The 17,004-nt window shown below is 45.5% G+C and overlaps 1 protein-coding gene across 1 annotated transcript in view; it reads left to right on the plus strand.

The window, feature by feature from the left end:
* Nucleotides 1-17,004, plus strand: part of LOC109868295 (integrin alpha-2) — a 43,208-nt gene that overhangs the window by 17,512 nt on the left and 8,692 nt on the right. The window contains exons 5-18 of the mRNA XM_020457748.2: nucleotides 191-305; nucleotides 478-605; nucleotides 698-846; nucleotides 1,630-1,780; nucleotides 2,030-2,195; nucleotides 2,343-2,416; nucleotides 2,579-2,717; nucleotides 2,978-3,123; nucleotides 3,453-3,596; nucleotides 4,398-4,601; nucleotides 5,111-5,241; nucleotides 6,303-6,466; nucleotides 6,733-6,881; nucleotides 8,097-8,207. Of these exons, the coding sequence (XP_020313337.2) occupies nucleotides 191-305; nucleotides 478-605; nucleotides 698-846; nucleotides 1,630-1,780; nucleotides 2,030-2,195; nucleotides 2,343-2,416; nucleotides 2,579-2,717; nucleotides 2,978-3,123; nucleotides 3,453-3,596; nucleotides 4,398-4,601; nucleotides 5,111-5,241; nucleotides 6,303-6,466; nucleotides 6,733-6,881; nucleotides 8,097-8,207 (1,971 nt within the window). The remainder of the gene's footprint in view (nucleotides 1-190; nucleotides 306-477; nucleotides 606-697; nucleotides 847-1,629; nucleotides 1,781-2,029; nucleotides 2,196-2,342; nucleotides 2,417-2,578; nucleotides 2,718-2,977; nucleotides 3,124-3,452; nucleotides 3,597-4,397; nucleotides 4,602-5,110; nucleotides 5,242-6,302; nucleotides 6,467-6,732; nucleotides 6,882-8,096; nucleotides 8,208-17,004) is intronic.

Consider the following 17,004-nt stretch of genomic DNA (forward strand, 5'->3'; position numbering starts at 1 on the left):
TCTTTACAGCCACACAAGATAGATTCATCATGATCAACAGATTTAACATCACTGCAGCTGGAGAGTTCATATAAGATCTTATCAGTCAATCAATCCCACATGTTTAGGGACTTGGGATTGATAGCCTGAATGTAATGTTGTTTTGGATGTTTTACCTTATTTCTTGCGCGCCGTCTTGTTCTCCTGGTAGACATGTGGACCTCTGTGGGCTCAGAAGTGTGGCAGCCAGTATTATTACCCAGGGATCTGTGCAGAAGTGAACCCTCTCTTCAACCCCCTGTCTTCGTTCTCACCCGCCCTTCAAAGTAAGAGTCCTTCATCATTTGAAATATCCTACGAGTTGTGTATTGTTTTCACCATTGATTAAAAGTATAAATTAAAGTCCTCATTTGAAACAATAACAAAGCCCCCCCCCCCCCTGGATGGATGGAGTTATGAATGATTACCATGAACTCAATTCTTATCTTGTCTTTCCAGCTTGTGGGGGTCCAATGGATATTGCTATTATTGTGGATGGATCCAACAGTATATATCCCTGGCCACCAGTTGTGGCTTTCCTCAAGAAACTGTTGGAGAATTTAGATATTGGACCGGATAATACTCAGGTAAGTGTGCTCACAGTTATCAATGTATATAATTTGCCACTTGTCGAGGTTAATCCTATCTGTTTTTGTTGACTTTATGTTCATGTTTTCAGGCAAGTATTATACAGTATGGGGTTGAGCCAGTCGTTGAATTCCATCTGAACGCCTACAAAACCAAAGACTCGATCATTGCGGCTGCAGCGAACATTCTACAGAGGGAAGGCCTGGAGACAAACACCTTCCGCGCCATTGAATTTGCTCGGTGTGTCTCAGTCTGCAAGAATAGAAAGAGTTGTAGTGTCAACATAGTCTAAATGCTGCACCCCAAATGGCACCCTATTCCCTACATAGTGCACTACTTTTGGCCAGAAATAGTACACTATGTGGGTGCCATTAGGAAGGCAAGCCTAAGGCATTTCCTCCTGTTCTCTGCTAGTCAATGGGTCCTTAGGATCACTCTTTTGTTGCTGCAAATGTTCCTGTACAGCAGGAAATGCAAACTTGTAGACTATTCAAGGTTTACAAAGGCTTCTAAAGTTTGTAATTTCCACTTTAAAATGTCAAACTTTCCACTTTAAAATGTCAGATCAAGCCCTACAAAAAAATGTAATTATTAATCATTTTCTGTTGCTGCAGGATTATTCGCTGTAGAAAAGTGGCTCAAATTAAGATCCTACATCCCAATGATGCAGACGATTACATTGATGAAAGCAACAATCATTCCACAATATTAAAGCTGATCCACCCACAAATTTTTTTTTTTTAAATACAAAAATATCCTACATCTGTAAGTGATCGTGACCCTCATGTAATTTAAATATATATATCCTGACTCTGTTGACTCAACATATTTATGAAAAATAACAACAGGATTAGAATCTCTCTGTACACACCCCCCCCAAATGGGGTTAGAATTGAGCACTTGAATGGAATAGAATGGAAATACAACACAATGAAACGTTTTAGAAGCTTTTTCTTTACATTGGGTAATTGAATTGGGTTGGAATATGTTGAGATGGGACACTTTTTTGACCTCGTGTCTCAGACAGAACGCGTTCCTGCCCGGGAACGGGGCTCGACCCGGAGCCAGCAAAGTGATGGTGGTGGTGACGGACGGAGAGTCTCACGACAAGAACCTCCGAGACGACGTCATCAGGAAGTGTGAGAGTGAGAAGATCACCCGCTTTGGTATTGCTGTGAGTAAATATCCCACCTATTTGGTTGATCCTTTATTTATCCAGGTTAGTCTCTCGTTGACATAAAATCTCTTTAGCAAAAGACACCTGGATATACAGTGTTGAGTGTGAGGTATTAACATTTACTGTTTGAGACCTTTGATACCCCTATAAAATGGCATTATTATTATTACCGTATATCAATCTTCCCTTTCATTCTAATAGCAATGATTTTAAAACTAATTCTTTATTATGTTTTTTTTCTTCTAGGTCCTTGGGTATTACATAAGGAATGACATTGACACTAAGAACCTGATTGCGGAGATCAAGTCCATCGCCAGCACCCCGACAGATAGGTATTTCTTCAACGTATCAGCTGAGGAGGCTCTGCTCGAGATCGCTGGATCTCTGGGAGACCGCATCTTCAACATTGAGGGTAAAGTTGTGTTCTAAAGCAACGCTGAATTTGTATCACGGTCCATTCGAACAAGAATGAGTTACCATTTACAAAACCAGAAATAGTAGCACGGCCACTTTATTGCACTTAACCTAACCTGTCCGTTGTGTTTTCTGTGGGGGTTAGGTACTGGGAAAGGTGGTGACTTTCAGATGGAGATGTCCCAAGTGGGATTCAGTGCCCACCAAACCAAGAAGCAGGTATGGGATACAAACCCCAACTCTTACTTTAAATCAGTTAGTCTATTTGGTAGCTTTTTATTTCACGGGTGTCTACGTAACACATTCGTAACACATTCATAAGCAGTTCCTGAACATTTCTTAGTGTGTTTTTAACAGGTACTCTTCTCGCTCTCATTACAGAACATGATTATGCTGGGTGCAGTGGGGGCCTATGGCTGGAGTGGTACTGTGGTTCACTACACCACCCAGAAATCGGACATCTTCCCCAAGACGGCCTTTGAGAGAATCCTAGAGGACAGAAACCACAGCTCACTATTAGGTAAGTGAGCTTGCAATCATCTACGAGTCAATATTGTCTCCTTTATCTTCATTTGATGTTGTGCTATTGTATTATGAGTTCATCAACACCAAGCCATTCTAAGGACTCTTGCTTTTCCAACCATTTCTAGCTTCCTTTGAATGTGTATTGAAGCTCAAACAATAGAGATCTTTATTTACAGTGTGACTGGCAGTAAGACTACTAGCGCTGGACATTGTTACGCGTTTGTCCATAATATCCCGTTTGGCTGTTCTGCACAGGCTACTCTGTGACAACACTGAATGATGGCAGCATAGAGTACTATGTGGCTGGCGCTCCTCGGTCCAACCACACTGGACAGGTCATAGTGTACATCATCAACGGCAAGGGACAACCCACCGTCATCGACTCCCAGAGAGGAGACCAGGTAAGGCTCTCTGATTCAAATGGAAGAGAAGAGCGGTTGACAATGGTGACAGTTCTGTAATTCGCTTTGGATGAAAGTGTTTGCTAAATGAACCATATTGAAAAGAAGAGCACGTCAAATCGTGTGTTGTCAGATGTTATGGCTCTCTACTATCTCTATCTATCATACAGTATATATCTCTCTCTCGCTCTCTCCAATGATCTATCATATCTGACTTGTCCGATTTGTTCCCATCTGCTTCGCAAACGTCGTCATCCTTTGTTTCTGCTCATTGATTCAAAACATATGTTCCTCTTAATAGTTTGTTGTATGTGCTTTCAATTCTGTAGATAGGCTCCTACTACGGCAGCGTACTCTGTCCTCTGGATGTGGATAAAGATGGTGTGTCTGATCTACTACTGGTTGGAGCTCCCATGTTCATGAACGAACAGCAGAAGGAGATTGGGAAAGTCCATCTCCTCTCCTTCACAAAGGTAAGCCACACATCTTATTTCTTTCACCTTTATTTAACCAGGTAGGCCAGTTGAGAACACCTTTATTTAACCAGGTAGGCCAGTTGAGAACACCTTTATTTAACCAGGTAGGCCAGTTGAGAACACCTTTATTTAACCAGGTAGGCCAGTTGAGAACAAGTTCTCATTTACAACTGCGACCTGGCCAAGATAAAGCATAGCAGTGCGACACAAACAACAACACAGAGTTACACATGGAATAAACAAGCGTACCGTCAATAACACAATAGAAAACGTCTATATACAGTGTGTGCAAATGGCGTGAGAAGGCAATAAATAGGCCATAGTAGCAGAGTAATTACAGTTTAGCAAATTAACACTGGAGTGATAGATGAGCAGATGATGATGTGCAAGTAGAAATACTGGTGTGCAAAGAGCAGAAAGTATATTAAAACAATATGGGGATGAGGTAGGTAGATTGGGTGGGCTATTTACAGATGGGCTGTGTATAGCTGCAGCGATCAGTTAGCTGCTCAGATAGCTGATGTTTAAAGTTAGTGAGGGAGATATAAGCCGATTTTTGCAATTCGTTCCCGTCATTGGCTGACTTGGTGCACTGTACACCAAGTCAGCCAGACAAATATTCCTTAAAATTGTTTATATTTTCGAAGTGCAGACCCACCTCTGTACATTTCATCTAATGATTTAATTTTCAGTGTACACACGGCATTCTCTGAGCACAGTGGTTTCAAGATCTTTTGAAAGTCATGCCTTCCTAAAGTACACAAATATTCATTGTTTGTCTTCCATTGGTGCTTCTAGGGCATCCTAAGTGTTCAGGGGTTCCTGACGGGTCCGTCCCCAGTGGAGAACGCTCGTTTTGGGATGTCTATCTCAGCGGTGCCTGACCTCAACATGGATGGCTACAGTGATGTGGTGGTGGGAGCCCCACTGGAAGACAACAATAAAGGTGTAATCTATGTCTTCAACGGGGACAAGAAGAGACTCAGGACACAGTATTCCCAGGTATCTGCGGGTTGAGGATTGTGCTCAGTGCTATCACTCAACGCAACCCAGCTCTTGTCACTCGCTAGCACAGGGGTGGGCAAACTACGGGCCGCGAGCCCATTCAATCCGGACCCGCGGGAGGTTTTAAGAAAAAAATAACTTTTATGGTGTGTGGGGGGGGGGGGGGGGTATTTTGGGATGAAAAAGGCCACACTTGAATGTCTAAAACGACATAGAAAGTATATAAAAATGATAATAGATCAATATATTTTTAATAACTGATATTTTTCTGGCCTGCAATTTTTTTTTTATCTGTGCGGCCTCCTGTTGAGTTTCTAAATCCCGACATGGCCTTCGAGCCAAGAAATGTTCCCACTCCTGCCCCACCGCCATGTTACAACTGAACCTGTTGTGTCTACATATAATTATCTGACGCTTTGGGATTCACTAGAAGTGTTTCTCAATCTGATGGAATTCAGCCAACGTGGGATCAAGGGTAAAATCATGTTTTATCCTGTTCATTTCAGAAAATCCTGGGCTCCAAGCTGGACCCTGCGTTGCAGTACTTCGGGAGGTCCATGGACGCCAGCTCCGACTTAAACGATGACACCATACCAGATGTCTCAGTGGGGGCTTATGGAATGGTGGTCCAGCTCTGGTGAGACTCGCTCAGTCGTTTCTTTCTCTTTTAAAAAAAATATTTATTTTTCTTTTTCTTAACCCTGCTCTTTTGGGGAACAACTAAATCATTTGGTTTCCCTCAAATCACACGCGTCTCACAAGTTATCTACTCGAGTTACAGTGTTTACTTTAGACTTGATATCAGCACATTGGCAGCTGTTCTTTGCAGCTGAACAACGTATTTTGGTTCACAATAACTGAAATGAAATTACAGTAGATTCTGAGAGAAACATCTTATACTTACTGTATCTCCTAAAGTTTTAGTTGACTGAAAGCATTTAGTCTTGTCACCTCCTCACACTCCATCTAGAGAGTTTTAGTTGACTGAAAGCATTTAGTCTTGTCACCTCCTCACACTCCATCTAGAGAGTTTTAGTTGACTGAAAGCATTTAGTCTTGTCACCTCCTCACACTCCATCTAGAGAGTTTTAGTTGACTGAAAGCATTTAGTCTTGTCACCTCCTCACACTCCATCTAGAGAGTTTTAGTTGACTGAAAGCATTTAGTCTTGTCACCTCCTCACACTCCATCTAGAGAGTTTTAGTTGACTGAAAGCATTTAGTCTTGTCACCTCCTCACACTCCATCTAGAGAGTTTTAGTTGACTGAAAGCATTTAGTCTTGTCACCTCCTCACACTCCATCTAGAGAGTTTTAGTTGACTGAAAGCATTTAGTCTTGTCACCTCCTCACACTCCATCTAGAGAGTTTTAGTTGACTGAAAGCATTTAGTCTTGTCACCTCCTCACACTCCATCTAGAGAGCAAAACAGCTGGGTGGATTTGGTTTAAAGAGATTGGATTATGTTGACCATTCTCATCTGGATCTGACACTGCTGCTAACCACTTATACAATCAATCAATCAGTCAACCAATGAGCCAATCAGTTAATCAACACATTAACCAATCTGAAGTTGACTCATGACTCATGTAGTTGCCTTGTGATTGAAGCATGTCTCAGTAGATGTAGTCATTCAAAAACATAAAAGAGCCAGTTAGCTTGATATATGATTATGACTCACTGATTATGACCTCTCCCAGGTCTCGGGGTATGGCTGTGGTGACAGCGAGGGCAACCTTCAACCCTGACACGGTCAGCATCCTGAGTAAGACGTGCAGGGTCAGTGGGAGGCTGGTGTCCTGCTTCAACACCTCAGTCTGTTTCAGCGCCACCTTCAGGCCCAAGATACCTGTAGGACCTGTGGGTAAGCCCTGCTTCTTTTCTTCTCTCTCTCTCTCTCTCTCTCTCTCTCTCTCTGTGTCTCTGTGTGTCTCTGTGTGTCTCTGTCTCTCTCTCTCTCTCTGTGTTTGTGTGTCTCTGTCTCTCTCTCTCTCTCTGTGTGTCTGTGTGTCTCTGTCTCTCTCTCTCTCTCTCTCTCTCTCTCTCTCTCTCTGTGTGTCTCTGTCTCTGTCTCTGTGTTAGTATCTCCCTCTAATTGTGTCTTGTTGCCTGTGCTACTTCTCACCTCAGCTATCAGGTTCAACCTGACCCTAGATGCTGAGCTCCAGTCGTCTCGTGTCACCTCCAGAGGTCAGTTCAGGAACTCAGAGAGAGTCCTGCAGAAAGACATCCGGGTTTCCACCGGGGAGGTCTGTGAGACACTAGAGGTCTTTGTCCAGGTAAAGAAAGATAATATGAAAAGGTTTGATGCTGATTTGCTGAATGAGGTGTGTCTGTGTTTTCTCCTTTGTCAGGCCTTGTTGAATTACTGTGTTCATTTATAATGGAAGAAACATCCTTTTAACAAACTCTTAAAAATCAATCAATTGATCTTATTTCAGGAACATTACCAAGATGTTAATGTTTACTTGTATGTACAGTACCAGTCAAACATTTGGACACACCTACTCAGTTTTTCTTTAGTTTTACTATTTTCTATATTGTATAATAATAGGGAATACATCTACATGATTAAATAACATATGGACTCATGTAGTAATCAAAAAAGTGTTAAACAAATCAAAATATATTCTAGATTTTAGAATCTTCGAAGTAGCCACCCTTTGCCTTGATGACAGCTTTCCACACTCTTGGCATTCTCTTAACCAGATTCACCTGGAATGCTTTTCCAACAGTCTTGAAGGAGTTCCCACATATGCTGAGCACTTGTTGGCAGCTTTTCCTTCACTCTGCGGTCCAACTCATCCCTAACCATCTCAATCGGGTTGAGGTTGGGTGATTGTGGAGGCCAGGTCATCTGATGCAGCACTCCATCACTCTCCTGCTTGGAAAAATAGCCCTTACACAGCCTGGAGGTGTGTTGGGTCATTGTCCTGTTGAAAAACAAATGATAGTCTCACAAAGCGCCAACCAGATGGGATGGTGTATCGTTGCCGAATGCTGTGATAGCCATGCTGGTTAAGTGTGCCTTGAATTCTAAATAAATCGCAAACAGTGTCACCAGCAAAGCACCCCGACACCATCACACCTCCTCCATGCTTCACGGTGGGAACCACATGCGGAGATCATCATTCACCTACTCTGCATCTCACAAATACACGGTGGTTAGAAACAAACATCTCACATTTGGATTAATCAGACCAAGGGACAGATTTCCACCGGTCATATGTCCATTGCTCGTGTTTCTTGGCCCAAGCAAGAAAAACCCTGGAATGAGTAGGTGTGTCCAAACTTTTGGCTGGCACTGTATGTATGATGATGAAAAAAAAAACAATGCCCACTTTTCTGTATTATCTTGTGGTTTTCTTTTGGATACTTATACAATTCCAATCAGTTAATTGAGTTCTGATCACGCTGATGAGAATTAGCTTCGTAGTCAAATGAATTAAACTAATACATAAACTCCTATATTTTGCTTACTGTCTGTCTGACAGGAGGCCCCTGACTTTGTGAGCTCAATCGGTCTGCGTGTGGACATCACTCTGCAGGACCCAGACTCCAGTCCTGTTCTGGATGTTCTCAGTCCCACTGCCTGGGAGTTCTTTGTGAGTTACCACTCAATTAAAATATCAATAATATGGGATGTACATTAAATATATGTTGATGTTGCAATTGCTTGCAGTTGTTAGTAGGAATGAAAATATTGTCGTTTTAGACTATTATTTGATATCAAAGTGTCATGATTAGGCCTAGTCATGATCAAAGTTGAACCAGGATGTAGACATGAGGCTAGGGTTATGGTTGTGGTTGAACCAGGATGTAGACATGAGGCTAGGGTTATGGTTGTGGTTGAACCAGGATGTAGACATGAGGCTAGGGTTATGGTTGTGGTTGAGACGAGGATGTAGACATGAGGCTAGGGTTATGGTTGTGGTTGAGACGAGGATTTAGACATGAGGCTAGGGTTGTGGTTTAACCAGGATGTAGACATGAGGCTAGGGTTATGGTTGTGGTTGAGACGAGGATGTAGACATGAGGCTAGGGTTATGGTTGTGGTTGAGACGAGGATGTAGACATGAGGCTAGGGTTATGGTTGTGGTTGAGACGAGGATTTAGACATGAGGCTAGGGTTATGGTTGTGGTTGAACCAGGATGTAGACATGAGGCTAGGGTTATGGTTGTGGTTGAGACGAGGATGTAGACATGAGGCTAGGGTTATGGTTGTGGTTGAGACGAGGATTTAGACATGAGGCTAGGGTTATGGTTGTGGTTGAACCAGGATGTAGACATGAGGCTAGGGTTATGGTTGTGGTTGAGACGAGGATGTAGACATGAGGCTAGGGTTATGGTTGTGGTTGAGACGAGGATGTAGACATGAATCTAGGGTTATGGTTAGGGTTGTGGTTCAGGCTAGGATAGAGACATGAAGCTAGGGTTAGGGTTGAGGCTAGGATATAGACATTAAGTTAGGGTTAGGGTTGTGGTTGAGGCTAGGATATAGATATGAATCTAGCATTGGGGTTGTGGTTGAGGATAGGATATAGACATTAAGTTAGGGTTGGGGTTGAGGCTAGGATATAGACATTAAGTTAGGGTTAGCGTTGAGGCTAGGATATAGACATTAAGTTACGGTTAGGGTTGAGGCTAGGATATAGACATTAAGTTAGGGTTAGGGTTGTGGTTGAGGCTAGGATATAGACATTAAGTTAGGTTTAGGGTTGGGGTTGAGGCTAGGATATAGACATTAAGTTAGGGTTAGGGTTGGGGTTGTGGTTGAGACTAGGATATAGACATTAATCTAGGGTTAGGGTTGGGGTAGAGGCTAGGATATAGACATTAAGTTAGGGTTAGGGTTGGGGTTGTGGTTGAGGCTAGGATATAGACATGAATCTAGGGTTAGGGTTGTGGTTGAGGCTAGGATATAGACATGAATCTAGGGTTAGGGTTAGGGTTGAGGCTAGGATATAGACATTAAGTTAGGGTTGTGGTTGAGGCTAGGATATAGACATGAATCTAGGGTTAGGGTTGTGGTTGAGGCTAGGATATAGACATGAATCTAGGGTTAGGGTTAGGGTTGAGGCTAGGATATAGACATTAAGTTAGGGTTGTGGTTGAGGCTAGGATATAGACATGAATCTAGGGTTAGGGTTGTGGTTGAGGCTAGGATATAGACATTAATCTAGGGTTAGGGTTAGGGTTGAGGCTAGGATATAGACATTAAGTTAGGGTTGTGGTTGAGGCTAGGATATAGACATTAATCTAGGGTTAGGGTTGTGGTTGAGGCTAGGATATAGACATTAATCTAGGGTTAGGGTTAGGGTTGAGGCTAGGATATAGACATTAATCTAGGGTTAGGGTTGTGGTTGAGGCTAGCATATAGACATGAATCTAGGGTTAGGGTTGTGGTTGAGGCTAGGATATAGACATGAATCTAGGGTTAGGGTTAGGGTTGAGGCTAGGATATAGACATGAATCTAGGGTTAGGGTTGGGGTTGAGGCTAGGATATAGACATGAATCTAGGGTTAGGGTTAGGGTTGAGGCTAGGATATAGACATGAATCTAGGGTTAGGGTTGTGGTTGAGGCTAGGATATAGACATTAAGTTAGGGTTGTGGTTGAGGCTAGGATATAGACATTAATCTAGGGTTAGGGTTGTGGTTGAGGCTAGGATATAGACATTAAGTTAGGGTTGTGGTTGAGGCTAGGATATAGACATTAAGTTAGGGTTGTGGTTGAGGCTAGGATATAGACATTAATCTAGGGTTAGGGTTGTGGTTGAGGCTAGGATATAGACATTAATCTAGGGTTAGGGTTAGGGTAGAGGCTAGGATATAGACATTAATCTAGGGTTAGGGTTAGGGTTGAGGCTAGGATATAGACATGAATCTAGGGTTAGGGTTAGGGTTGAGGCTAGGATATAGACATGAATCTAGGGTTAGGGTTAGGGTTGAGGCTAGGATATAGACATTAAGTTAGGGTTGTGGTTGAGGCTAGGATATAGACATTAATCTAGGGTTAGGGTTAGGGTTGAGGCTAGGATATAGACATGAATCTAGGGTTAGGGTTAGGGTTGAGGCTAGGATATAGACATTAATCTAGGGTTAGGGTTAGGGTTGAGGCTAGGATATAGACATTAATCTAGGGTTAGGGTTAGGGTTGAGGCTAGGATATAGACATGAATCTAGGGTTAGGGTTAGGGTTGAGGCTAGGATATAGACATTAAGTTAGGGTTGTGGTTGAGGCTAGGATATAGACATTAATCTAGGGTTAGGGTTGTGGTTGAGGCTAGGATATAGACATTAATCTAGGGTTAGGGTTAGGGTTGAGGCTAGGATATAGACATTAATCTAGGGTTAGGGTTGTGGTTGAGGCTAGCATATAGACATGAATCTAGGGTTAGGGTTGTGGTTGAGGCTAGGATATAGACATGAATCTAGGGTTAGGGTTAGGGTTGAGGCTAGGATATAGACATGAATCTAGGGTTAGGGTTGGGGTTGAGGCTAGGATATAGACATGAATCTAGGGTTAGGGTTAGGGTTGAGGCTAGGATATAGACATGAATCTAGGGTTAGGGTTGTGGTTGAGGCTAGGATATAGACATTAAGTTAGGGTTGTGGTTGAGGCTAGGATATAGACATTAATCTAGGGTTAGGGTTGTGGTTGAGGCTAGGATATAGACATTAAGTTAGGGTTGTGGTTGAGGCTAGGATATAGACATTAAGTTAGGGTTGTGGTTGAGGCTAGGATATAGACATTAATCTAGGGTTAGGGTTGTGGTTGAGGCTAGGATATAGACATTAATCTAGGGTTAGGGTTAGGGTAGAGGCTAGGATATAGACATTAATCTAGGGTTAGGGTTAGGGTTGAGGCTAGGATATAGACATGAATCTAGGGTTAGGGTTAGGGTTGAGGCTAGGATATAGACATGAATCTAGGGTTAGGGTTAGGGTTGAGGCTAGGATATAGACATTAAGTTAGGGTTGTGGTTGAGGCTAGGATATAGACATTAATCTAGGGTTAGGGTTAGGGTTGAGGCTAGGATATAGACATGAATCTAGGGTTAGGGTTAGGGTTGAGGCTAGGATATAGACATTAATCTAGGGTTAGGGTTAGGGTTGAGGCTAGGATATAGACATTAATCTAGGGTTAGGGTTAGGGTTGAGGCTAGGATATAGACATGAATCTAGGGTTAGGGTTAGGGTTGAGGCTAGGATATAGACATTAAGTTAGGGTTGTGGTTGAGGCTAGGATATAGACATTAATCTAGGGTTAGGGTTAGGGTTGAGGCTAGGATATAGACATGAATCTAGGGTTAGGGTTAGGGTTGAGGCTAGGATATAGACATGAATCTAGGGTTAGGGTTGTGGTTGAGGCTAGGATATAGACATGAATCTAGGGTTAGGGTTAGGGTTGAGGCTAGGATATAGACATGAATCTAGTGTTAGGGTTAGGGTTGAGGCTAGGATATAGACATGAATCTAGGGTTAGGGTTAGGGTTGAGGCTAGGATATAGACATGAATCTAGGGTTAGGGTTAGGGTTGAGGCTAGGATATAGACATTAAGTTAGGGTTAGGGTTGAGGCTAGGATATAGACATGAATCTAGGGTTAGGGTTAGGGTTGAGGCTAGGATATAGACATTAATCTAGGGTTAGGGTTAGGGTTAGGGTTGAGGCTAGGATATAGACATTAATCTAGGGTTAGGGTTAGGGTTAGGGTTGAGGCTAGGATATAGACATTAATCTAGGGTTAGGGTTGGGGTTGAGGCTAGGATATAGACATTAATCTAGGGTTAGGGTTAGGGTTAGGGTTGAGGCTAGGATATAGACATTAATCTAGGGTTAGGGTTAGGGTTAGGGTTGAGGCTAGGATATAGACATTAATCTAGGGTTAGGGTTAGGGTTAGGGTTGAGGCTAGGATATAGACATTAATCTAGGGTTAGGGTTAGGGTTAGGGTTGAGGCTAGGATATAGACATTAATCTAGGGTTAGGGTTAGGGTTGAGGCTAGGATATAGACATTAATCTAGGGTTAGGGTTAGGGTTGAGGCTAGGATATAGACATTAATCTAGGGTTAGGGTTAGGGTTGAGGCTAGGATATAGACATTAATCTAGGGTTAGGGTTAGGGTTGAGGCTAGGATATAGACATTAATCTAGGGTTAGGGTTGAGGCTAGGATATAGACATTAATCTAGGGTTAGGGTTGAGGCTAGGATATAGACATTAATCTAGGGTTAGGGTTAGGGTTGAGGCTAGGATATAGACATTAATCTAGGGTTAGGGTTGGGGTTGAGGCTAGGATATAGACATTAATCTAGGGTTAGGGTTAGGGTTGAGGCTAGGATATAGACATGAATCTAGGGTTAGGGTTGAGGCTAGGATATAGACATTAATCTAGGGTTAGGGTTAGGGTTGAGGCTAGGATATAGACATTAATCTAGGGTTAGGGTTAGGGTTGAGGCTAGGATATAGACATTAATCTAGGGTTAGGGTTAGGGTTAGGGTTGAGGCTAGGATATAGACATTAATCTAGGGTTAGGGTTAGGGTTAGGGTTGAGGCTAGGATATAGACATTAATCTAGGGTTAGGGTTAGGGTTGAGGCTAGGATATAGACATTAATCTAGGGTTAGGGTTGGGGTTGAGGCTAGGATATAGACATTAATCTAGGGTTAGGGTTAGGGTTAGGGTTGAGGCTAGGATATAGACATTAATCTAGGGTTAGGGTTGGGGTTGAGGCTAGGATATAGACATTAATCTAGGGTTAGGGTTAGGGTTAGGGTTGAGGCTAGGATATAGACATTAATCTAGGGTTAGGGTTGGGGTTGAGGCTAGGATATAGACATTAATCTAGGGTTAGGGTTAGGGTTGAGGCTAGGATATAGACATTAATCTAGGGTTAGGGTTGGGGTTGAGGCTAGGATATAGACATTAATCTAGGGTTAGGGTTAGGGTTAGGGTTGAGGCTAGGATATAGACATTAATCTAGGGTTAGGGTTAGGGTTGAGGCTAGGATATAGACATTAATCTAGGGTTAGGGTTAGGGTTGAGGCTAGGATATAGACATTAATCTAGGGTTAGGGTTAGGGTTAGGGTTGAGGCTAGGATATAGACATTAATCTAGGGTTAGGGTTAGGGTTGAGGCTAGGATATAGACATTAATCTAGGGTTAGGGTAAATTCTTGTGTTCTTTTATTATACATTGTATTACCTCGTCTTTGTTTATCAACTATTGTGCTATTTATCAACTACTACTTGTTATTTTATGACTATTTGTATTACTTGTATTAGTCTACTTTCTATATTGATAGTTTTGCTACTTTCCATTTATCCTGCACTGTTTAGGAAAAGCTGCAAGTAAGCATTTAATTGTACCGTTACACTCGCTGTATTCTGTGTGTCTGACAAACAATCGTTGATTTGATTTGATTTGGCATGTAGGTAGGGTTAGGGTTGTGGAGGAGACTATGGTTAGGGTTGCACCCGTATGGGGACATGAAACTAGGGGTTAGAGCTACGGTTGTGGCTAGGGTTAGGGTTGAACTGGACGTGGACATGAAGCTGGGATTAGGTTTTAGGATGTGGGATGTGGAATGGGGACATGAAGCCAGAGTTAGTGTTACAGTTGTGGTTGAGGCTAGGTTTGGGGTTGAACTGGGATAAGGCTCCTCCACAGTTCCCAATACAACAGAATGCTGGGACTAAACACCTCCGCCGCGCTGATCCTCAACACAGGGGCCCCTCAGGGGTGCGTGCTCAGTCCCCTCCTGTACTCCCTGTTCACTCATCATTAAGTTTGCCGATGGTACAACAGTGATCCTGATCACCGACAACGACGAGACAGCCCATAGGGAGGAAGTCAGAGACCTGGCCGTGTGGTGCCAGGAGAACAACCTCTCCCTCAGTGTGATCAAGACAAAGGAGATGATTGTGGACTACAGGAAAAGGAGGACCGAGCAAGCCCCCATTCTCACCAGCGGGGTTGTAGTGTAGCAGGTTGAGAGCTTCAAGTTCCTTGGCGTCCACATCACAGGAGACTGAAAGGATTTGGCATGGGTCCTCAGATCTTCAAAATGACCTACAGCTGCACCATCGAGAGCATCACTGCCTGGGTTGCATCACTGCCTGGTATGGCAACTGCTCTGCCTCCGACCGCAAGGCGCTACAGAGGGTAGTGCATGCGGCCCAGTACATCACCGGGGCCAAGCTTCCTGCCATCCAGGACTTCTGTACCAGGCAGTGTCAAAAGAAGGCCCTAACAATTGTCAAAGACTCCAGCCACTCTAGTCATAGACTGTTCTCTCTGCTACCGCACAGCAAGCGGTGGACTAACAGGTGCCCTGGACTAACCGGCGCCCTGGACTAACCGGTGCCCTGGACTAACCGGTGGACTAACCGGTGCCCTGGACTAACCGGTGGACTAACCGGTGCCCTGGACTAACCGGTGCCCCGGACTAACCGGCGCCCTGGACTAACCGGCGCCCTGGACTAACCGGTGCCCTGGACTAACCGGTGGACTAACCGGTGCCCTGGACTAACCGGTGGACTAACCGGCACCCTGGACTAACCGGTGCCCTGGACTAACCGGTGGACTAACCGGTGCCCTGGACTAACCAGTGGACTAACCGGTGCCCTGGACTAACCAGTGCCCTGGACTAACCGGTGCCCCGGACTAACCGGCGCCCTGGACTAACCGGTGCCCTGGACTAACCGGTGGACTAACCGGTGCCCTGGACTAACCGGTGGACTAACCGGTGGACTAACCGGTGCCCTGGACTAACCGGTGGACTAACCGGTGCCCTGGACTAACCGGTGCCCTGGACTAACCAGTGGACTAACCGGTGCCCTGGACTAACCGGTGCCCTGGACAAACCGGCGCCCTGGACTAACCGGTGGACTAACCAGTGTCCTGGACTAACTGGCGCCCTGGACAAACCGGTGCCCTGGACTAACCGGTGCCCTGGACTAACCGGTGGACTAACCGGTGCCCTAGACTAACCGGTGCCCTGGACTAACCGGTGGACTAACCGGTGCCCTGGACTAACCGGAGCCCTGGACTAACCGGTGGACTAACTGGTGCCCTGGACTAACCGGTGCCCTGGACTAACCGGCGCCCTGGACTAACCGGCGCCCTGGACTAACCGGCACCCTGGACTAACCGGTGCCCTGGACTAACCGGTGCCCTGGACTAACCGGTGGACTAACTGGTGCCCTGGACTAACCGGCGCCCTGGACTAACCGCCCTGGACTAACCCCCTGGACTAACCGGTGCCCTGGACTAACCGGTGGACTAACTGGTGCCCTGGACTAACCGGTGGACAAACCGGAGCCCTGGACTAACCGGTGGACTAACCGGCGCCCTGGACTAACCGGCGCCCTGGACTAACCGGCGCCCTAACCGGTGCCCTGGACTAACCGGTGCCCTGGACTAACCGGTGGACTAACCGGAGCCCTGGACTAACCGGCGCCCTGGACTAACCGGTGCCCTGGACTAACCGGCGCCCTGGACTAACCGGTGCCCTGGACTAACCGTGGACTACTGGCGCCCTGGACTAACCGGTGGACTAACCGGTGCCCTGGACTAACCGGTGGACTAACCGGTGCCCTGGACTAACCGGTGCCCTGGACTAACCAGTGGACTAACCGGTGCCCTGGACTAACCAGTGCCCTGGACTAACCGGTGCCCCGGACTAACCGGCGCCCTGGACTAACCGGCGCCCTGGACTAACCGGTGCCCTGGACTAACCGGTGCCGTGGACTAACCGGCGCCCTGGACTAACCGGTGGACTAACCGTTGCCCTGGACTAACCAGTGGACTAACCGGTGCCCTGGACTAACCGGTGCCCTGGACAAACCGGCGCCCTGGACTAACCGGTGGACTAACCAGTGTCCTGGACTAACCGGTGGACTAACCGGTGCCCTGGACTAACCGGAGCCCTGGACTAACCGGTGAACTAACCGGTGCCCTGGACTAACCGGCACCCTGGACTAACCGGTGCCCTGGACTAACCGGTGCCCTGGACTAACCGGTGGACTAACTGGTGCCCTGGACTAACTGGCGCCCTGGACTAACCGGTGCCCTGGACTAACCGGTGGACTAACCGGTGCCCTGGACTAACCGGTGGACTAACCGGTGCCCTGGACTAACCGGTGCCCTCGACTAACCCCCTGGACTAACCGGTGCCCTGGACTAACCGGTGGACTAACCGGTGCCCTGGACTAACCGGTGCCCTGGACTAACCGGTGGACTAACCGGTGCCCTGGACTAACCGGAGCCCTGGACTAACCGGTGGACTAACCGGCGCCCTGGACTAACCGGTGCCCTGGACTAACCGATGGACTAACCAGAGCCCTGGACTAACCGGTGCCCTGGACTAACCGGTGGACTAACCGGCACCCTGGACT

This window comes from Oncorhynchus kisutch, linkage group LG23 (genome assembly GCF_002021735.2).
Source record: "Oncorhynchus kisutch isolate 150728-3 linkage group LG23, Okis_V2, whole genome shotgun sequence".
Lineage (NCBI taxonomy): Eukaryota > Metazoa > Chordata > Actinopteri > Salmoniformes > Salmonidae > Oncorhynchus > Oncorhynchus kisutch.